Genomic DNA, 23096 nt, shown 5'->3' with positions numbered 1-23096 from the left:
GTGGGAGAGGAAGTTGTGTGTATATACAGAGTGCAGCATGTTGTGAACAGGGAAAGGATGAAGCTATCAAAAGAGGCAAAGGTACAGGTGCATATACATGCAGAGACATGTCTAACGAAACAGATTTCCTGAAAAGTTAAAATCCTGTTAACAAAAATGTGGTCTAAATGTGACCAAGATTGATGTATCTCAGAGAAATAGGAGTATTCTCTATCATCTGAATGGCTACATCTCCAATTATCCGTTAGCCAGTAGGGCCAGGTCTGAATTTGGTCTAAAAAGAGACCATGTATATGAAACCTCATTGCAACCTATCCTTGAAGAAGTATTACTTGGCTAAAGTTGTCTGTAACTATCAGTTGAACTATCCTACGTTATTTTGCTACATTAAAGAGACATAAAATAGGTGGTGTACACTATTAGGATAATACACATTCCTCTAAAATAGGGCTATTAAGGGCTAGTGGGCTGAAAAATGGTGAGAATAACAGGGCAGTTGCCTTGTCCAAAATGGGCTAGGCAAAGTACTTGAAATATTAACATAACATTAAAAAAACAAACAAATAATAAAAACATACAGTAAAAAGGTGCTCTGTGTGTTTAGTCATTCTTATAGTCGTAAAAGAAGCAATGTGTTCAGAACACAGTTATTGAAAAAATTACTATTGAATTGAAGTTTCATTAATTTGGAATTTTGGAATTGACATTAATTAAATTGAAAAATTTGAAGTTGACGTTCTGGGAATGCAGAACTTATTTAGACACGGACAAACCAATTTTAATGGGATCCATTCTTTTAACCCCTTAACGCTCTGCGCCATAGCTCTACAGCGCAGAGGTATAAGGAGTGTATGAAGAGGGCTCACGGGCTGAGTCCTCTTCATACAAAGGTGGGCTTTTTTTTTTTTTAAAAATAAAAAAATTAATAAAATATTAAAAATTCAAATCACCCCCTTTCCCTAGAACTGATATAAAACATAATAAACAGTAAAAATCACAAACATATTAGGTATCGCCGCATCCCAAAATGCCCGATCTATCAAAATATAAAAAAACGGTTATGGACAGCGGTGACCTCCGAGGCGGGAAATGGCGCCCAAATGTCCGAAATGCGACTTTTACACCTTTTTACATCACATATAAAATGGAATAAAAAATGATCAATATGTCGCACAGACCTCAAAATGGTAGCAATGAAAACGTTGGCTCATTTCGCAAAAAATGACACCTCACACAGCTCCGTGCGCCAAAGTATGAAAAAGTCATTAGCTTCAGAAGATGGCAAAAAATGTTTTTCTTTTTTGTACACATTCGTTTAATTTTTGAAAATGTAAATAAATATCATTAAGGGAAAAAAATTTGTTACGCACAAAATAAGCCCTTACACAGGTCTGTACATGTAAAAATTAAAAAGTTATGGATTTTTGAAGGTGGAGAGCGAGAAATTAGCGAAAAAACCCTGCTTCCTTAAGGGGTTAAATAAATGTTAGGATATCCACTTTGGTTGTAGAGATGCGGAACCTCCTATCAGTGATGACACCACCGGCAGTACTGAACATGTACTCTGACAGAATCAGCAAGGCATTGAGGGCAAGCTCTGGCCACATGTCAAATATACCCACCCAGAAATTAAATGGAGAGGGCCCATCCTTCAGTACCAGGAGACATGTGGACAGAAAGTCCTCCACCATGCGAGTCACATTCTCCTGCTACTAAGTGCCACATGCGATGGTGGTAGAAGTTGAGCATAGTATTCCACATTTTGGCCATGCTCACTTTGCTAGTGTTCGTGCCGCGTTGGCGGCTTCCTCCTTCTCCTCCTCTTCCAGTTACACCACCATGTCCACTTCCAACTACTCCTTTCCCCTGGACCTTGATGCTCCTCTAAAATTATTATTTTATTTTATTTGTTTTCAATTTTTCTTATCTATCTTTTTTTGCAGGGCAATTGGTTTTTGCTTGTCTTTTGCCAGTGAGAGGAACTCAGTGGGACTCATTTACTAAGGGTGCACGGACCGCACAAACCTTGGATATTCCGACGATTACCATTTTGCACCGCATTTAAAAAGGGGTTTGTGGCACACGCAATCGGATTTTTGCGCATCGGCACCGGCTTTCATGTGACAGAAATCGGGGGGCGGGCCGAACTGAGCACGGGATTTAACATTTAACATGTGTCACAAGACGATGCACTTACATGCACCAGGAAGAAGAAGGTGAACTCCGGCGGACCTCAGCGGGAAAGCGACACATGCAGGTGAATTGCGCCGTACTTCATCGTCGTCGGACCGTCCAGATCGGGGATCGCGACAGGACTCGGTAAGTAAATGTGCCCCAGTGTGTTAACTCTTCGTCTGATTTCTTTGATGGATTATATCATGTGTTGATAAGATCTCAATGAAGGATAGCCACTATTCAAGGGACAAATCTGATTTACTAATGGCGGTTAAACATGCAAGCTGCATCATTGATTTACTGATAAGCTCTAGCTTAGGGGTTGGTGCAGGCCTGGAAAAACAAGAAGCAGGATGAGGAGCTTTGTCACTTTCTTTAACCCCAAGGCCCTTTTTCATTTTTGCGTTTTCACTTTTTACTCCTCACATTAAAAAATCTATAACTTTTTTATTTTTCCATGTAAAGTGCTGTGTGAGGGCTTGTTTTCTGTGTAACACAATGCACTTCATAGTGATGGTATTTAGTATTCCATGCCTTGTACTGGGAAGCAGGAAAAAAAATGTAGTAAAAATGGTCAAAAAAATGCATTTTACCATTTTCCTGTGGGTTTGGATTTTACGGCTTTCACTGTGCATCCCAAAGACATGTCTACATTATTCTTTAGGTCGGTGCAATCATGGTTTTATAGGTTTTATAATGTTTTGATACATTTACAAAAATTAAAAAGATTTTGCCATCTTCTGGCGTTAATAACTTTTTCTTACTTTGGTGTACGGAGCTGTGGATGGTGTCATTTTTTGTAACTTTTAATGACATTTTCAATGCTACCATTTGGATCACTTTTAATTGAATTGTTTATATTTTTCAGAATGTCAAAAAAGTGGCATTTTTTACTTTGGGCACTATTTTCCGGGTTAAACGCCAGGAATAAATGTAATTATATTTTCATACATTGGACATTTTGGGATGCACGAATACCTAACATGTTTAAGATTTTTACTGTTTAATTATATTAGTTCTTTGGAAGGGGGCTGATGAATTTATATTTTTTTTTAAATTAATTTTTTTTAAACTTTTTTTTTACTATTTTTCAGGCCCCCTACAGTACTTTAACCCTGGGTTGTCTGATTTATCCATATATTGCCATTCACCTTACGCTGGGTATAGTCTGGGCTGGTGGTATACTCTGGCCTGTTACACCAGGTATGTTCAGGGGCTTCACAGGTGTCCTGACTGTTCGAGCCTTACCACGGGACAGCTGTGTACTGCAGCAAGCAAGTTTTTTTTTACCTCAATTATTTCAGATATTTCTACCTGTCTCTAATAATAGAAGCCTCTTCTGTATACCTGACAAGGCCAGTCCCTGCTTTTAGATACAAAAGGTTATTTATATGCTAATATTTCAAGTTTTAGATATTGTTACTGTTGAGTAGTTATCATATGTTTTGTGCAGTGCTACACAATGGACTTCTCATTACCAAAGTAGGGAGCCTGTTAAAAATCTGAATCCCACTACTGGTCAGATGTCATTTGGCATCAAACAAGAAATTGATTGCAACTGTTGCTACATAGGATGCTGTATATGTCTCAAAGTAACATGTTTTTTTTACCAGTTGGCCATAAGAAAAAATATTGTCAAAAAAATTATTATTCTTAAAAATAATCAAACTGTAACTTTACATTTCTGAGACATTTTTACTAAAGCATCCCTGAAGTTTTTATGGCACAAAGGATAGATCATAGGATTCACTGATGAATTAATCCACAACATCCAGCTTGTAACTTGGTTCCAGTAAGATTCAATACAGGTGTCATGGCAAGCTGCACGGATAGTCTGGAGCAGTGTGTATGGGGCCCAACATATCCCAAACACACAGACCAGAACCATCAGGGACTGAGCAACTTTCTTATCCCTAGAGAGCTTTATAGCTTGAATACTGCTTTCCGAGGCAGAGATCCCAATAATCAGGGAGGGCTGAGAAGACATGACATTTTGATCTGGCAGGTAAGTTATCGAAGGTTGATGCTTTTTCATACTCCTCTTTCTAATGTTCCAGTATATACTGAGATTAAAGAATGTAATGAATATTAATGGAAGAAAGAAATCAAAGGTTGATGCTCCGAGAAGAAAGTGCCAGCTATAATAATATCCAGCAACACATATGCCTTCAGGAATCAGAGGGTCACCATTTATGTGCTCCCATAAAATAATAGCTGGGCTGTATAATAGAAAGGCTAATAGCCAAACAATGGCCATCTTGATTGCAGTCTGACTATGATTCCTCTGTTGGGAACGATATGCCACCTACACAATAAAAAGGGCAATTACATTACCTGTATTTTCAAACTTTTATACTTTTTAAAGCAAATAATTAAATACAGTGTTAACTTTAAGGTTAATATACAAAAATCTGACATCCTTAACATCTCCCTACCTGAATCGATGATCCCTTCACTACGCTCTTCCCTTCCCTTCTCTTGGGCTAATGGTCATATAAAATACTTAGGAGACCGGATCCCATCGGATATTGGACGACTATTTGACCTCAACTACGCTCCTCTTCTTAGATCTCTAGAGACAGACCTCAAATCCTGGAGCTCCCTCTCGCTCTCTTGGTTTGGCAGAATAAACTCTCTTAAAATGGACTCGTTACCTAAAATCCTCTACTTCTTTCAGACGCTCCCACTAGACCTTCCGAGATCCTTTCTTCAAAGCTTACGTAAAATTGCCACTAAATTCATCTGGAAGGAATCTTCCCCCAGAATAAAATACAGTCTCCTGACTAGACATAAAGAGGACGGGGGGGCAGGATTACCGGACTTTAACCGCTACTACAGAGCATCCATTTGTAAAGTAGTCCTTGACATCGCTTCACAGAACAAAGACAAACTATGGGTTAGTATTGAGAGTGCTTTACCCAAACCTAGCAACCTACCTGGCTTATTCTGGCTACCCCCCAAAACCAACTGGGAGATCTTCAAAGTTTCTCCCCTAATGTCAGGGGTATTGAAAGCATGGAGCAAATTCGCACCCACTTCTAAAATAACCAGCATCCCTGGCCCACTCTCTACTGCCAGGGAATTCCCAGGCCTACCCCAGGTGCTCTTATCCTCCCCACTCCTGGAGCCTATTGACGGGAAACCCCGAAAAATTGTTGACCTTCTATCCGATACAGGAATACGTCCCCTCACTGACATTTTAGGTGAAAAGGGAAGCTACCCAGGGGCTTGGCTCCATTACCTCCAATTGAGGAGTTTTTTAGCTTCCCTGAACCCCACAGAGTGTTTTGTCAAGGACCTAACCACGTTCGAGAACCTATGCTCTAAACAAATCGTACCTCCCCATGGTGTGTCTTTTCTATATAGGCTTTTATCTGATACGGATACCGAGGACCATCTCCTGTCTTACATGTCGGCCTGGGAAAAGGAGCTGGAGGAGAATTTTGCCAAGGAATCATGGGAGAAATCCCTTATTCTCACCCACAAAATGTCTGTTTCTGGTAAAATTCAAGAAACGAACTACAAGATCCTTACCCGTTGGTATAGGACCCCAGTCCGCCTCCACAACATGTTCCCATCAGCCTCGCCAACCTGCTGGCGCTGCCTCTCCGCCCTGGGAACTATGCGCCACGTTTGGTGGGATTGCAAGGTTGTGGCCTCCATCTGGTCTGCCGTTTGGGATCTTTATAAGGATATGTGTGGAGCTTCTGGGGATCTCTCACCCGCAATGGCGCTACTCTCAATGCTACCAGGTCGCCTACGCGACATTAAGAAAGGTATCTTAAGGCATCTCTTGGTGCCTTCAGGTTAGTGATCCCCAGACTATGGAAATCTACAACCCCCCCTACCCGCTTGATGTGGGTCGAGGAAGTAGACCGTATCTGTCGCATGGAACAACTCCGCGCGTCGGACGGCAATCGAATGGAGACCTACTTCTCCACCTGGTCGAAATGGACACAGTGGAGGAACTCAGACTTATTTGCCACATGGCTTACGGGTAACCCTTGATAACTGAGGTATTTTCCATACCTTCACTCTCCCGATACACTTATATCTTTTTCAAAGACCCCGCAGAGCCAGGGGGGCTTCCTTACCCCCCTCCCCCAACTTCCCCTCCTTCCCCTTACATCCTCCCCTAAACTCCCTTTCCTCCAGTTGTTCTTATTACTTGTTTTTGTAAAAAGGTGCCTTGAGTGCCTACACCTGCGTTATTTGTCAATATTCACAACTGCACTATGAGGCTGCGTCCCGAATATTTAGACCGCTATGTAGGTCTCTGGGTACCTGTACTTTGTTTTTACCGTTCATACTACTGTCATTTTTTCCACAACTGTGTTTTTACTCAATAAACTCTTATTGAACCATAACTAAACGCAGTGTCTTCTTTCTTCGGTCTTCTGTAACAGCCGGCAGAGAAGCAGCCACGTTATATGCCGGCCGGCGCATACTATGACGTCAGCAGCGGCCACGCCATAGTATGTGCCTGCCGGCAGAGCGCATGGCCGAGGAAAGAAGAGGAGCCACGCCAACATCGGGGAGCCGTGCTGAGCTGGGCTGGCTGTATACTACAGGGGGCTAGCAGGCTGTATACTACAGGGGAAATGCTGGCTGTATACTACAGGGGGCAGGCTGACTGTATACTACAGGGGGCAGGCTGGCTGTTTTCTACAGGGGGCAGGCTGGCTGTATACTACAGGGGGCAGGCTGGCTGTATACTACAGGGGGCAGGCTGGCTGTATACTACATGGGGCAGGCTGGCTGTATACTACTAGGGGGAAGGCTGGCTGTATACTACAGGGGGCTGGCTGTATACTACATGGGGACAGGCTGACTGTATACTACTGGGGGCTGGCTATATACATTAGATGGTTCTCACAGTCATTAATCCATCCTGCATTCTATAGAGAGAGTCTCCTACCATATTACATACACAAGCAAATGATTTATATGTTAGCTTTATTAAATGGGGCCCCAAAATATTTTATGAACAGTCACATTCATTTAGATGTTCCCTTCAACTGAGTTTTTAAGCTGAAAATTATAAACATTAAAAACATACTAAGGCTACATTCTTACGAACGTATGGGGGACGTATATACGGCCTACGTATTTACAGCATATATACGCCCCCCATACACTTCTATAGCCTCGCGGCACCGTACGGGAGCGGTGCAGAACCATGTTCCTATCTTTCAACGGAATACAGCGCCGTGTGCTGTGTATTCCTATGGAGAGGGGCGGAGGTAAGCGGCGCTCTCCCCCTCTTCCACTCCCCGGCGCCAATGTATGCCCACCGTACTACGGTACGGCGGGCATACATCGTATGCATGTAGCCTAAACATTGGGATTGCACATATTGCAAAAGAAATGCTTCTATAAAAAGCTAGTGGAAATTGTAAAACAGTTTTTAATGAAATGTAAAGCACCTACAGGCAAAGTGATGGACAGGAAGCGGTCATAACTGATGAGAACAATATTAAAAACAGAAGCTGTACACATAAGATTGTCTGCTACCAACCAGACTTTACAGAGAATACCTCCGAGCATCCAGTTCCCAGTCATGATGTATGAAGCACTTACTGGTATACAGAATGCACCTTCAAAGCAACAAGACAATACAATCAGTATTATTGTGTATTGCAGATCTGTAGAATTATTTAATCATTTGTGACCTATGCTATCAATATCAGATCAGTGGATGTCTGGGAATCCCTCATATCTGCAGAATATATCTCCAGTTTTGCAGGTGACAGCTGCAATTGACTGCCAATATTTAATGCACAGGGCTGTGCCCGATCTAGGTCAGACCACATTCACTTACAGGAAAACCTCTAAATAAAGTGTTTTTATTTTAGTTTCACATTAATACTGAATAAATTAATTTTTGTGCAAATTCACTCAAGTGTAGAACATTTAACTATTGCAAAATATTGTTTCAAAATTAGTCTTAATAGTAGCAATGCATAAACCTAATGGAACATCCAAGGTTACAGAATAACCGAATATTTATAAACTAGTGAATAGGAATACAGAAAACAAAATGAAAACTATACATAGCTAATTCAAATGTAAAAAATGTTTTAAAAAAATTACAAAAGGAGACTTACCAATGAAAAAATCACAAATAGCTAAATTGAGAAGGAAGAAGTTACTCTGATTTCTAAGTCTTCTGTCAATGACAAAGGCGAAAATGACAAGCGCGTTACCAAGAACGGTGACTAAAGTAATGAGAGGAATGAAAATGTATAAGAAAATCAGTGTTTGTTCAGAGAAATCAGATTTCTTCACCTCCCTTGAAAAATTGTTAGCACTTATATTATTAGATATGCGGGACAAGTAGACGACCTCCATTCTAAAATAAATGGCCATGCTCACTTTAGTAGTAGTAGTAGAGTAGAAGTAGAGAAGTTTTATAAGTTATACCAGAATGTAGCATTATAAGCTGGCCATAGCTACATTGTCTCCCTATTGAGTAGATCAACGTAACATAATGATGGTGAGCGCCGACACTTATATCTTGTTATAATTGTGGGTGGAGGCTCCAGCTGTGACCCTTATCATATTCATAATGTCTTTATCTGAATGTATAATAATCACATGCCTTAAAACTGAAAAACTAACTAAACATAAATATTCATACACTTCACTATTTCTGATGTTGCTGTATTAAAGGCACATTAATGAACAAATTATTAAAAGAAATGATTATATGAAATACATATAAATATACATTAATAAGAGTCACTGTAGAAAATGACCATATATGTCCCTTGTGCCATCTACTGTCATATTCTCTTCATTATAATTATACATGTAATTGTCACATTATCTGCATTATAATTATACCAACAACAATTATTTTACAATGTCTTTGTGGGAAATTATTTATTGTCATGAGATTATTTTTCATTTCTTGCCTTCATGTCCAAATCCCAAGATACGGTAGATCTGATGTGAAAACCCATGAGATTTTTTTAACCCACCAGCGCTGTTTTTTTATTCCAAGATGCGAGAGCTATTAATCCATTATTCTATAGCTAAAGACAGTACTGTATTCATAAAACCGCATAATAATGCTATAAGTACTAAACCTCTGGCCACCTGTAATTCAACTGAAAATATAAACACGTTTATTAAGTAGACATTATATATATCTTTATTAAAAAGGTTGACCAGGAGTTACTTAAAGGGGATTTCCCATGAAACAAAATTCTCAGATCTCAACCTCCTTGTGATGATTACGCAATAAAGATAGTTTTTAACCCATTACTTTCCAATTTTACTCAGTTTTATTGCTGCTTTATCTCCTATCACTCAGTGATGGTCAGTGTAAGATTCCAGGGTGTGGGCGGGGACTCTCTAAGCAGATACTTCATGATCCCTCTCGTTCTGTGTGGTGACAGGATACAGTTTATATACACTTTCATTTACCCTCTGAACACTGTACTAGTGTCTGACACATAGAAAGAGAGATGAGACAGATCAGAGTTGATAAGATCCATGAGATGCCTATTACGCACAATGACAGTCAGCTGTACTACATCTCTGCTATTCTACAACACAATAGATCTACTGTGCCTTCCCAGAACTTATCTGCCTGTAGCTCGTAGTTTTTCTCACAATGCTGCTGGCAGGAACTCAATGTGTATCAGTGTGTGAGCTCCGTCCTGGACTGCAGGGGCAGGGTTAGAGGCAGGGAGCAGAGAGAGAGAAACTCAGCTCCACGGCATCACACAGAAATCCTAGATGGCGGTCCCCCCGACCCTTAGTCAAAAGTTACAGGGTCGTGTCTAGGGGCAACTGAAACTGTGTACATTTAAGAAATGCGTCTTCATGGGAATACTCCTATAAGGTTGCATATTGATAGTAAAGGGAATAGGAGCTGTGATTGCTACTGGCCACTACAGGGGCTGGGTGTCAGATCCCACTGATTATATAATGCCATTAAAACCCTACCGAAATGTGACATAAGTGTATGTCCCAATGCCTTTAAGGATTTATAGCATTATGGATGTCTTTATGCAGCAAACAACCAGAGCTAACACCCACAATCGGTTCTGGGACAAATCACAGATGTTAAGCATTTAAATACTGCCGGCTACCCAGCCTGTCTCTTAGCACGATCAGTAATGGTCTGACAGTAGATAAATATCTTCTATAAAATTGCCATATACTTCAATAGCTATATATCAGTTTATGTAGTAATTAAACACCCTGTTCTTTTGAATGGCGGTTCTAATATCTTTCTCATTGGGGCTAAAGTCAAAGGTAAATGTAAATCCATCCTTTTTTAATTTTATATTAATTTTTAATAAAAGAAGATGCATCTGTGTCTAGAGTATTATCCCTCTCATATGCCTTTGTATAACCCCTTCTGGTTAACTGCTTTCCCGTAGCCTATCTTTTAGTTCGAGAGCCTGCTTCTGACATGATGGCTCCGTTTTGTTGTTTCGTCTCAAACTAACAAACTGTCCTTTTTGCCATGTTCCAGATGGGCACTCTTATAATGGAATAAGGAATTTGTGGCTGTTGTCTTTCGGAAACCTTTTGTTTGGACACAATTATCAATAATGCATACTTGTAAATCTAAAAATTCAAGTGCCTTCCCTCAATTTTAAATGGTGGATTTCATGTTCATTTTATTGCCTTCATTGAGAGATAACACGATTTGTGAGAACTCTTCTTCTGATCCGGACCAGACCATGAACACATCGTCAATGTACCTCAGATAAGTGTGAATGTATTTAGAAATGGATTACAAATAATGAGACTATATCTCTCTTCAAATAGAGGTAAAACAATGTTAGCTAGGGTACATGCGACAGGTGTGCCCATTGCCGTGCCAGTCACTTGTCTGAACCATTGACCGTTGAATTGAAAAGCATTGTGCCAAAATCTATTCTAACGCCTCACAGATGAATTGTATAAAGGCTTGTCGTTTTCTTTCAATTTGTAAAGATTTTTATTAATTTTTCGCAACATAGGTACACTCTTTTACATATAACAAGTAATAAACACAGAGCTTGTCGTTTTGATATACAATATGTATAGACTCTGGCAAACAGAGCGACTATGGCAATGGTTTGGCAATGTAGTGGAACGAGGGATTTTTTTTTTTTATTATACAGTATGGGGAAATGTGGATGTATTTTTATGAATATTTATTCATAATTCTTGTGTATGTGTGTGTTTACTTTATATGTCCCCCATGAGGTCATAAAAGACCCCTGGGGGACATTTCCACAGATTTTTTTTTATTCTACATTTTATTTTACAAGTTTTGACCTGTAACTGGGGTGTCTATAAAAGCACCCATCAACCCCTATAGATCAGGCGGTCACAAGTTATCATGCAGCCTCCTGAAGCCAAACTGCACAGGCCAGAAGAGTATTTACACCCATAAAAAAAGTCGAAATTGAGAATTCATTCTTTACCAAATATTGAGGAGGAGATAGATCTAGAACCATAGCAAGAACATGGAGACAGCATCCAGCCTGCTGGATGTATGAAGTGGAATCAGCTGTCAGACCTGGGGCAAATTTGTGTGATCCTGCTGTTCATGAATATACACTCACCGGCCACTTTATTAGGTACACCTGTCCAACTGCTCGTTAACACTTAATTTCTAATCAGCCAATCAAATGGCGGCAACTCAGTGCATTTAGGCATGTAGACATGGTCAAGACAATCTCCTGCAGTTCAAACTGAGCATCAGTATGGGGAAGAAAGGTGATTTGAGGCCTTTGAACGTGGCAAGGTTGTTGGTGCCAGAAGGGCTGGTCTGAGTATTTCAGAAACTGCTGATCTACTGGGATTTTCACGCACAACCATCTCTAGGGTTTACAGAGAATGGTCCGAAAAAGAAAAAAACATCCAGTGAGCGGCAGTTCTGTGGGCGGAAATGCCTTGTTGATGCCAGAGGTCAGAGGAGAATGGGCAGACTGGTTCGAGCTGATAGAAAGGCAACAGTGACTCAAATCGCCACCCGTTACAACCAAGGTAGGCAGAAGAGCATCTTTGAACGAACACTACGTCGAACTTTGAGGCAGATGGGCTACAGCAGCAGAAGACCACACCGGGTGCCACTCCTTTCAGCTAAGAACAGGAAACTGAGGCTACAATTTGCACAAGCTCATCGAAATTGGACAGTAGAAGATTGGAAAAACATTGCCTGGTCTGATGAGTCTCGATTTCTGCTGCGACATTCGGATGGTAGGGTCAGAATTTGGCGTCAACAACATGAAAGCATGGATCCATCCTGCCTTGTATCAACGGTTCAGGCTGGTGGTGGTGGTGTCATGGTGTGGGGAATATTTTCTTGGCACTCTTTGGGCCCCTTGGTACCAATTGAGCATCGTTGCAACGCCACAGCCTACCTGACTATTGTTGCTGACCATGTCCATCCCTTTATGACCACAATGTACCCAACATCTGATGGCTACTTTCAGCAGGATAATGCGCCATGTCATAAAGCTGGAATCATCTCAGACTGGTTTCTTGAACATGACAATGAGGTCACTGTACTCAAATGGCCTCCACAGTCACCAGATCTCAATCCAATAGAGCATCTTTGGGATGTGGTGGAACGGGAGATTCGCATCATGGATGTGCAGCCGACAAATGCTTCCAGCACCTTGTTGAATCTATGCCACAAAGAATTGAGGCAGTTCTGAAGGCAAAAGGGGGTCCAACCCGTTACTAGCAAGGTGTACCTAATAAAGTGGCCGGTGAGTGTATTTAACACATTGGATTCTTATGTGTCCAGCCTCCCTGAGATCAGTGCTAGCTACTCCATATGTTTTAATGGTTACAGCATCAACATTTGGATTTATTCATCACAAATTGTGCATTAAAAGCAATTTTTAAGAATTGGGAGAGTATATGTGCGTTTCCATCACTGTATCACTGCAACATACACATCCTAGTACTTTCCCACAGTAGAAAAGCCCACAGTAGCCACCCTACCTCCAGTAGACAATAGTCTTGCAGCACCCCGTAGCCAAAATAGTCATGAAGCCTACAGTAGCCAGCAGTAAAGGGGTTGGCTACCTTCAGCTTTTTTCCTATCTATCCCTTGCTGTCCCAAGAGCAGTACTAAAACCAGTCACCCAACACCATTCACGCCACCCACCTGTGTCCTCCATCATGCTCGTTGCCAAGGGGGCAGAAAGACATGCTCATTGTCTAAGGGGGAGTGGGACATGCTCGTTGCCATGGCAGAGGGGCACATATATATACATATATACACTGCTCAAAAAAATTAAGGGAACACTCAAATGACACAGCATATATCTGAATGAATTAAATATTCTCATTGAATACTTTGTTCTGTACATAGATGAATGTGCTAACAACAAAATCACCCCAAAAAATTTTATCAATAGAAATCAAATTTATTAAAGGAAACCTACCACCATGGATCTACCTATTAAGGTAGATCCCGTGGTAGGTGCATCTAATGAATGCAAGGATAGCTCTTTTTAGGGCTAATCCTTTAGTCCTCTGTATATTTTGCAATCTTTAATAGTCGTAATATGCAAATTTTCCAAAGAGGCTACTGGGGCGGAGTAGCTGGAGCTAAAGCTACACGGTGGCAACTCCACACCCCAGTAGCCTCTTTGATTCTCCTACCCAGACATCTTCAGTGCCCAGCTACGAGGAGATGCGTGCATTCGTCCGCAAAGCCGGAGTTCTGCGCATGTGCAGTAGCTCCGGCTTCGGGGCCGAGACCACGCAGCTGGTTGCCTGCATTTTGCATGTATGCAGAACTGTGGCTTCACTCTCGGACACTTCTGATAAATTCCCCCCAAAGACAGTGGGTCAGAGACAAATCGAGAGGTGGTCAGAAACAGTCACAGTCAGAGAAAATTAGAGACAGAAACAGTCTGACAGTCGGAGACAATCAGAGATGATCAGACAGACAAAGACAGTTAGTGACAGAGACGGTCAGTGCCAGAGACGGTCAGAGACAGATAGACACTCTGTCTACCTATCTTTATTCAACTTCTAGAGCCCAAGTCATGTTGACATGTTTTCAATGGCAACTCCATGACTCAAGCTGCTGCCTGAAACACCCACATGGCTCAGCCCCAGAAGTTGAAAAGAGATATATACATTTTCTTAATATTTATTGTGATATTACACCAGTTGTACAATTTTCCTTTTTATTGACTGGGACCCACATGATCTCATTTATTACCCCCCACCAAATTGCATTTATAGACATGATCTGTGTGTGTGTATGGGGTCACCACATAGATGTGGCCTGCCTAAAAACACACAAAGGGAAATCATATTTGTCCAATAACTTAGACTTAACTCATTATGAGCCTGAGTTTCAAGAACCTATCTGGGTGGGAGCCCAGTCAAATCGCAGAACACAGCCCGATTTTAACTCTAGCCGCCCCAAGTTTGGCATGTTATTTTCATAACAGTTTGTATGTAACGTATGTATATTGTTTGTAACTTTTTTTATCTGACATAGCCTTCGAGAATCTAAGTTTCCCAAGAGATTTACATTACCAGGTTCTTTTAGCATAGCATATTACTGATTTCATGTTCTATATGAATTAGCTGTGTGCGTTGCCTATGTGGATGAAGTTCCTGCAACCTTCTTAGCTTATGGCAGTGTGCACTCTGGGTAAGTTGAGCGCTTGGGAGTAGATTTAGCCTAAATATGCCATCTTGTGTAGGTGGGCAGGCTAAATTGTGAGCCTCCCTAGCATAAGTGCACCCTGTGATTGAGCTTGAGAGTGGGGGTTCATCACAAGTACATGTTTGTGTTGAGTATAATGGGACCTCCATAAAATAAAAATGATATGGGAGTGGTTATGATGGAGGGGGCATGCAGACAGTAATGAACGCATTGCCCCTCCATCTGTTCAAAGCCAGCAAGACACAGAACGTCACAGGAAGTCCAGAGTCCTGCTGCAAGAGGGTCACATGACTTCTGGATCCTAGTCTTATAATTACCCTGTTATAGTTTGGGATGAGTGGCCAACCCCTTTAATTAACACCAGCAAAGAACGCAGGAGTGAAAGGGCTATAGTCCATAGGTTAAAAAGGTAGGCAATAAAGTCTCCCCCCCCCCCCATTCTCTGCCTTTGTCTAACTTTTATTTCAACCCCATTTGGCTTATAATACTACTGAAAAGATATACTCCAAAAAAGGAGAAAGTAGTAAAAAAATATCTGAGCCATCCAACAACAGCCGTAATTATGTGTGAAAATATTCTCAATGTAACATTTTTCAATGACTAACTTGAACATGATACTTCATGATAATTAAAAATCTCTTCATCAAGTAATAACAGACTTCATCAAACTTATAACAGATTAATGTTGAGTTTTCTCCTTATTTTCTTTTGCATGACTTGCTCTTTCCAGTCTGCTTTCCAGAATCTTCCTAAAAATAAAAATATTAATTAGCGCAAACTATTAATAATATAGAAACATTTTTACATAATGTTACATTGGAAAGTGGAACTAATACAGTATTTTACATGAAATGAGCGCTTAAAGAGGACCTGTCACCAGGGAGCGACCCACACACAGCAACTGATAGATGTCTTTTTACATGATCCACTGATGCCTCTATTCATGGTATTACAGCCATCATTCTTCTAAAAATAATCAATGTCCTCTGTTCTAGTCATGGAGGCAGGGAGCTAAAATATACAGTAAGGCTACCCCCACCCTAAGACGACTGACACTGCTACCCCAGCCACCATCACTGACGGGTGAGGATGAAAGTTGATCAATCTGTACACAGGCAGCAACCTCTCACCCCCACCTTCCTGAGGGAGTATATAATGATATAGCAGAGCTGAGTAACACACAACCACTGTCTCTATCACTTCCTCCTCACCCCATCCTCAGGAATTTCTTCAGCATGTCAATGAGGAGCAGGGTAGCTTGACTGTGTTTTGCAGCTCCCTGCCTCCATGACTGGAGCAGAGGACATCAATAAAAGTGGGGTTTTTTTTTTTAAAGAAAACTCTAAATCCCATTAGTGTAACATGTATAAAGACATCTAAAATGGTACTTTGTATGGTTTCCCAGGTGACAGGTTCTCTTGAAACTGTTTAAATCCAGAACATTCTTCTGTGCTGAAGGAACCTTCTTAAAAAAATACATTGATCCCCCCATTCAATTTGATTGTGATGCACAAAAGTAAAAAATGCATGCAGCATCAAATTGTTCTTACTTAAAAATATTCCTATAAAAATTATTTGTAAACTCATGTAGGTCATGTCAAGAATGTCTTCCACCAGGATTGAACATATAGAACATCTTGCACAACTGTGTTGGTAAAGGCATAGGTTTTTAAGGTGCTTCCATGCCTACTGGTACACTAATGTGTAGTTCTCTGCTTCCACATCTGGAGCCATTTGTACCACCCCGAACCAACCCTATATAGACTAGCCTAGTACTGTACCCTTTGTGTAGCACCCGGTCTTCAGATGCAGTACTGTATTCAAGGGCTGGTCACAGGGTTTTGTAATTTAACTTGTCTCAATACAAGTTAACATTTTTGATTTAATAGTGGAGTGTCATGTAATTCTTCAGTGACGGGTCTTTGATCTGGTGTGTAAATACACATGCATCAGGGGGAGCTAAAGTACTTTGCAGTTAACATAACAGTGACATAAGTAATAACTGGAAACCCCCTTAAATTATGATACATTATGACACACCTCTCAAAAGTTACACTTACCACATAGTTTGTGTAATGTTGCTCAACCAGTATGTTCCTTGCACAATTATTAATATGCTTAAAGCGGTCAGGACCCAGAAGGATACCCCCATACCATCGTGACACAACCACCAGTACATCTCTGGCATCCAAAATCTAGAAATGCAAAACAAAATCTAGAAATATAAGACACTAGTTGACAGATAAGGCTCAGATCAAAGTACTGTTCTTTTTTGCATGTTTCCCTAGATACTAAATCAAAATGAGGAAAAAACCTGAGGGCAAGACGTCACACCAAGGGGGACAGGATTCCGGTAGGATGTGACGCTAGTGGGCAGGATTTATGCTGTTACTTTGTATTTAAGTGCGTTTACTGAAGTTCTGTAACATGGGTGATAAAAGCTTGTGATAGCCGAAAACACGTTCCTTAGTGTCCCTGCTGTAAGTTCACCACAATAAACATTTGCATCTTATTGCATCCCTGCTTCCGGCCCCACCATGTCCATACGTAGCTCGGCAGGAGGAGTGACCTGGTGGTCACTTTTCAAACGATGTACACGCCTTCCCCCGCATGGGGGGGGGGGGGGGGGAGATTACCGGGTGACTTATCCCAGTTGGATACATCTGTGCCATACGTTGTGTCTTTACAATGTATGGCAAAAAACGAGATGTGAACCCAACCTAACTCATCTTTCCCTCAGACACTTCTAAAATACCTGTGCAGGCAGTTTGCACAAAAACGAACGCGAAAAGACCGACAGAAAACTGGCCCTATGGCCCTTAGTAAATGAGCCCCATTGTGTCCGTCTCTGAAGGTGCTTATTATCAGGGTCTAGCACTGGTTAAATTATATAAATATATTACCTAGAACCATAAATAATAACAATAATTCATTCTAGCAGATGTATGAAGCACAATCCAGTTCCATGTACCTGCATAAGGTGAAGAAGTCGTTTACCAGCTGCTGTTTCCCCATCATCCTCACAGTCCTGTATAAATGTATCTGTCTTTTTAGAATATATTCTGTTGGGAGAGAATGAATAGTTTAACACATTTCAGATATTCTACTGGACAGCGAGTATCATTGCTCTATAAAATAGAACTCATGATGGCTCAAAAACAAAGTTCAATATTCCATAATACATAGCAAATTTTCCTTAGAAATACAAGACTGCACTTTTCACATCAAAATAATAAATTCTGATTCACTATCAATCCTTAAGGGGGTTGTTAAATTGACTTTCATTTCCTATCCTCCCTACTGTACTGATAAGCTCATTTTCTGGTTGAAGTAGTGACATGACCCATATACAGTCAATCATTAGCATCAGTAATATACAGCAGAAACCGCCTGTATATGTGTGATACACTGTACCTAGACGAATATGTGCTCAGTGCACTGACATACCTTTATATTTGAACCATGCTTGTTTATGTCTTCATTTATATCTGATTTCATAATTTTATATACAGTATGCTCAATTTAACTTTCATAAATAAATTATGCCTGATGGCCACCTATATGGTATATGCATAGTTTTTACCTGTACATTTGCAGTTTGCCTGATACGTTTTACCTATATTTGCAGTTTATATTATGCTAAAGAGTCTGAGATAGAACGTAATATAGAAGCAATATATCTACAATATATTGCAATGCGATTGTATTGGAGTATATTGTATGGGTGATCAGACCCCTCTGGGTTTAATTACCCTAGGGGGATGGGGGAGAAATAATAGTAAAAAAAAAAAATGAAAAGAAAAAGAAAAGTTTTTTAAAAAATAACTGTAGTCGCCGCTGGCACCGATTGTTTTAGTGAATGTGTTAAGTGCCACGGTCAAACCTGACCAGGGCACCTAAGAGAGCTCCCAGTGGGCACCGGCATCTGGGATGGTCGATCAGTGCCCTCCGATGTGATGTCATCGGAGGGATCTTTTGCATAATTTTTAAAGCCTTTTATTCTTAAAAACAAGGGCATAATATGCTTAAAGAAAAGTGGATCCTCCCAGAGAGGACACACACCAGCATGTAAGTGTGGTTGATTCACAATACTTGATCCTGGTACCAGTTCCTCTTCAGCACGTTTCCTCTGGCGCCTGTGCACACTTATCAAAGCCAGAGCTTCTGCGTATGAGCAGAGCTTTGGCTTTGCAGACAAGTTTGCGCAGTACTCAGAGGAACCACGCTCAAGGGGAGCTGTGGGCGGCATCGACACAAGCTACTAAGGAGCAACTAATCCATGCCCCAGTAGCCTCAGACACTAAACTGCATAAAGATAAAGATAACAAAGGGGTTAAACTTTATTAAATGAACAATGGGAATGGATTTTATGGCAGAAACCTACTATGGGATCAACTTTATTGTATGTATCCTTTAAAAACCTAAAAATTCAAATCATCCCCCTGTAGAACACAAATAAAAATAAACAAGTAAAATAATAAACATATTAGTTATCGCCGTGCCCCAAAATGTCCAATCCATTAAAATATAAAAAGAATTATTCCCGGGGATGAACCCTGTAAAGAAAAATAGCGTCTAAATAAAAAAAGAATAAGGAGAGTGTTATATGTAGGGGCACTGTGTAAAAATAATTAGTTACAATATAGTTACAGTACATAGACCTCACAGTAGTCAATATAGTTAGATATGCCTCACAATAGCCAATACAGATACAGTGCCTCCACAGTAGCGGGGGTCCCACAGCAGCCAAAAGTCACAGTGCCCCCCACAATAGCTATTAGTCCTAGTGCTCCCGCCACAGTAGCCGCTTGGTGCAGAGCCCTGCGCAGAGTCCCCACGAGGCCCAGGGCCCACCACAGTAGTCATTAGCTAAATTGTCCCCCCCAAAGTAGCCATAGTGTTACTGCCTTCCACAGTAGCTATACGTCCTTTTCCCAACTCCGCAATAGTAACAGAGCCCCCATAAGTTTTAATATATATTTTCCACTCCTATTGGCACCTTTTTCTTTCCGGAGGCGAGGCACAGGTAATGTGTAATGACACATCTAACGGCGTTGGGTCAGGTCATAGGACCATCAGCACCTGCCGCAGGGAGACAAGTCATCACACGACACCTCCTCCATCACGCAGGCTGCCTGTGTGATAAATGGAGAGCAGTGGAACATGGAAGCTGAACGCTCACATGCTCTAATGCCACAGATGAAAAGTTGGATACGAACTGGTTTTTTCACAGTTAGAGCCCACCACTAATCTGATAATGAAGGAATGGGAGCCCTGATATAGAAAACTAACCAGATGCAGGATAGTGTAGTCCGACACTACTCCTGTCCTGCATTTAGTCCGTGCTCTGGAGCATGGGCGGAGCCTGAAGCTATCACACTTGTGTGGTTTAGAGCTATGACAGCAGTGGGCCCCCTCTCCCTGTGAGCCCAGTCACGGTCTCACACCCCCGTTTCTACATAAGTTGCCATCTATGCAGCGAGCACTTTCTACAGCAGTAGTGACCTAGTGTATAAGCATGTTCTACAGCAAAAGCCATCTAAGCAAGTGCTATTTAACCTGCTCGTTTCCTAGGTGGCTACTGCTATAGAACATTTCTATTCCCTATGTGATTACTGCTGTGGAACATGCTTGTTGCCTAGGGGGTAATGCTATGAAACATGTTCATTGCCTAGGTAGCTACTGCTAAATAACATGCTAGTTGTATAGGTGGCTCCTCAATGATTCCTGTGTATAATTTGCTTGTTGCATGGGGATTTCTATTGAAGGTCCTTAGTCCCTCATTGCTATCTTTTGCCCTTCTTCAGCTCATGCTCCCTGCTTTTATTAGCTATGTTCTTTGTCCCATGCAACACAGATAGGAAAAAGAGAATGCAGCAGTAGACAGTGTCATCCGGCTAGACGGGCATAGCGAGATCACACTGTGCACACATACAGAAGTTTCTATATGTATGCCGCTGATTAGACAGTGACAGGGAAGATTACCATAAGGCTGCTGTCACATTAATGTATGCACCCTCAGCGCTGCTCACCCCTTCCCTCATCATAGGGACAAATGTGGCACACCCAAACTGACGGGGAAGATACAGCCTGCTCTCTCTTTTCCCCTCAGTATGATGGGCAATACATCCATCAAAATGGATGGATGTATTGCCCATTGAACTGGAAAGGGGACGTATGCAACATGTACCGCAACAGTACCGTATAGGATGCATTCACAAGGTAGTGTGCAAGCAGCCTAGCACATGCCTCTTCTGAGCTCCAGCACCTCCTCACTAACAGTGGCCCTGAATCTACGTATCTTCCTTCAGTATCGTATGTTCATAAACACTTATGTGAGGTGGTGAAATGTCCTCATCTGTTATATCGACGTTGTATGAATTTCAACTCACCTGTATGCATAAATATTATGAGTTGCACTAGCAATTTTCTTGTTCTCATACAATTTGTTGAGTACTTCTTTCACCTGAAATATTACAGTATGTTAAAAAGCTGAAGCATGGTAATGTAATTGATGCATGTACATATGTCAATGCCTGAAAATACATGTATTGTGTTAAACAAATAAAACCTACATAAGGCAATCATACTAACCAACAAAGTCTTATCTTCTGAAAGCAACAGCCGACATAATTTTTTTCTCTTTATAGGGGTATTCCCACGAAGACAAGTTTCTTAAACATACTCAGGATAACAAAATAACAGAATTTAACAGATATAATTCCAACCAGTCTCTATCAGTCCTGCATACACAATTTTGGTTGCCCCTAGACCTAAATCTTCTGACTTTAGGGTCGGCATCCATCTTGCCTGACGCTTCACTGAGCTTCTCTCTCCCTCTGCTCCCTGCAGGAACCCTCCCCTTGCATTCCAGGACAAGCTCACATTGATACACAGACTGACTTCCTGCCGGCATGTACGCAGCGTGAGAATTGTAAAGCTACAAGCAGATAAGTTCTTTATCCTGGCGGAAGGAGGGAGGTATATAGCAGAGCTGACAGTATGTAATAGCTGTGAAAGCAGAGGGGAGAAAGTAATATGTAATATGCATCTCACGGATATCATCATCTCTCATCTCTGATCTGCATCATCTCTCTTTCAGATACTAGTGAGTGTCAGATACTAGTACAATATTCAGCAGCTTAATAATAGTGTATAGAAACCTGTACCCTGATGATCTAACCACATTGTCAGCACATAGAACTAGAGAGATCATGAAGTGTCTGGTTATCATTGAGTGATAGGAGCTAAAACGTCAATAAAACTGAGTAAGGCTGTATTCACACAACTGTTGGGGGGACATACATATGTTCCCCATAGACGGCAATGGCCGTACCGCTCCGTACATAAGAAAAAGATAGGAGCTGTCCTATCTCTTCCCCTGTTACGGCCCGTACCTAGTGCATTGCAATGGAGAGCGGAGGGGTCACCCTTCCTCCTGCCCATCACAGCTGAGCGCCCAGCCGTAGCCATGTGGGCATACGTCAGTGTAAATGCAGCCTAAAATTGTAAAGTAAGGGGTATAAAATGATCTATATTGTGTAAACATCATTAGCGGATTAAGAATTTTCTTTCAGAGGAAAACTTCTTTAAGGGTTAAGGACACATTAATGCCTCTATTGTGGGTATATACAGATAACAATCCCAACTGTATCTGCAGCTGGCTGCAGCTCTAGATGGTTTTCAACAAGCAACAAGATCCAAGTGTTGAGAGTTAGTTCTCGATCCTATACGACCCAACATAGAGCTGTTAGTACCACACATGCCTAATACATTATCTTTCACTGTCCACTGAGATCCTGCACTAGACTTACAACAGTGTCAAATACCCTTCCGTTTAACCAATTTGGAACCATTTATAGACAACCAGCAGTGAAGGATCTCAAAGGTGACTATATTTTTTTTTATGTTAATATTTCAATACACAATGGTGATTCCTTACTATATCCACCCTTTACTGTTACTTAATTTTTACTGTTTCCAATCAATTGCCACAGTCTAGCATCGATCTTGGTCCATTAAAACCCCAAAACAGGGGCTCCAAGTCAGCATTAGTCTCATTGATCACCTGGCTGGGACTGGTCACAGGCGCTAAATGTGCTTGAAATGTACTTCTTCGGTCACTAATTGGTTCTCCGTGGACAATGGAAGGTACTTCTTTAGCAGCATCTAAAAACAATAAGCAGAATTAAAAGTAATAATCAATTCCCTGGGATTTTATATTTAGAAAAGTTAGTTTCTGCGAGATTTAGAAATGGTTGGTAAA

At 41.1% G+C, this 23096-nt stretch overlaps 2 protein-coding genes across 2 annotated transcripts in view; both read right to left on the bottom strand.

The window, feature by feature from the left end:
- Positions 1 to 3838: 3838 nt before the first annotated feature.
- LOC140134110 (histamine H3 receptor-like) lies at positions 3839 to 11103 on the bottom strand. The gene is made up of 3 exons (XM_072154742.1): positions 8283 to 11103; positions 7606 to 7772; positions 3839 to 4480 (listed from the first exon to the last, which is right to left on the bottom strand). The coding sequence occupies exons 1-3, from the start codon at positions 8542 to 8544 to the stop codon at positions 3839 to 3841; spliced, it is 1071 nt and encodes a 356-aa protein (XP_072010843.1). The 5' UTR covers positions 8545 to 11103.
- A 335-nt stretch (positions 11104 to 11438) lies between these two features.
- The window catches only part of IMPACT (impact RWD domain protein), a 29423-nt gene continuing 17765 nt past the window's right edge, over positions 11439 to 23096 (bottom strand). Inside the window, 6 exon segments of the mRNA XM_072152066.1 lie at positions 11439 to 15545; positions 15547 to 15579; positions 16891 to 17025; positions 17802 to 17892; positions 21223 to 21296; positions 22899 to 22999. Coding sequence (XP_072008167.1) covers positions 15510 to 15545; positions 15547 to 15579; positions 16891 to 17025; positions 17802 to 17892; positions 21223 to 21296; positions 22899 to 22999 — 470 coding nt within the window. The 3' untranslated portion in view covers positions 11439 to 15509.

This window comes from Engystomops pustulosus, chromosome 5, assembly GCF_040894005.1.
Source record: "Engystomops pustulosus chromosome 5, aEngPut4.maternal, whole genome shotgun sequence".
In the NCBI taxonomy this organism is placed as follows: domain Eukaryota; kingdom Metazoa; phylum Chordata; class Amphibia; order Anura; family Leptodactylidae; genus Engystomops; species Engystomops pustulosus.
This window is presented reverse-complemented; position numbering and strand designations above follow the sequence as displayed.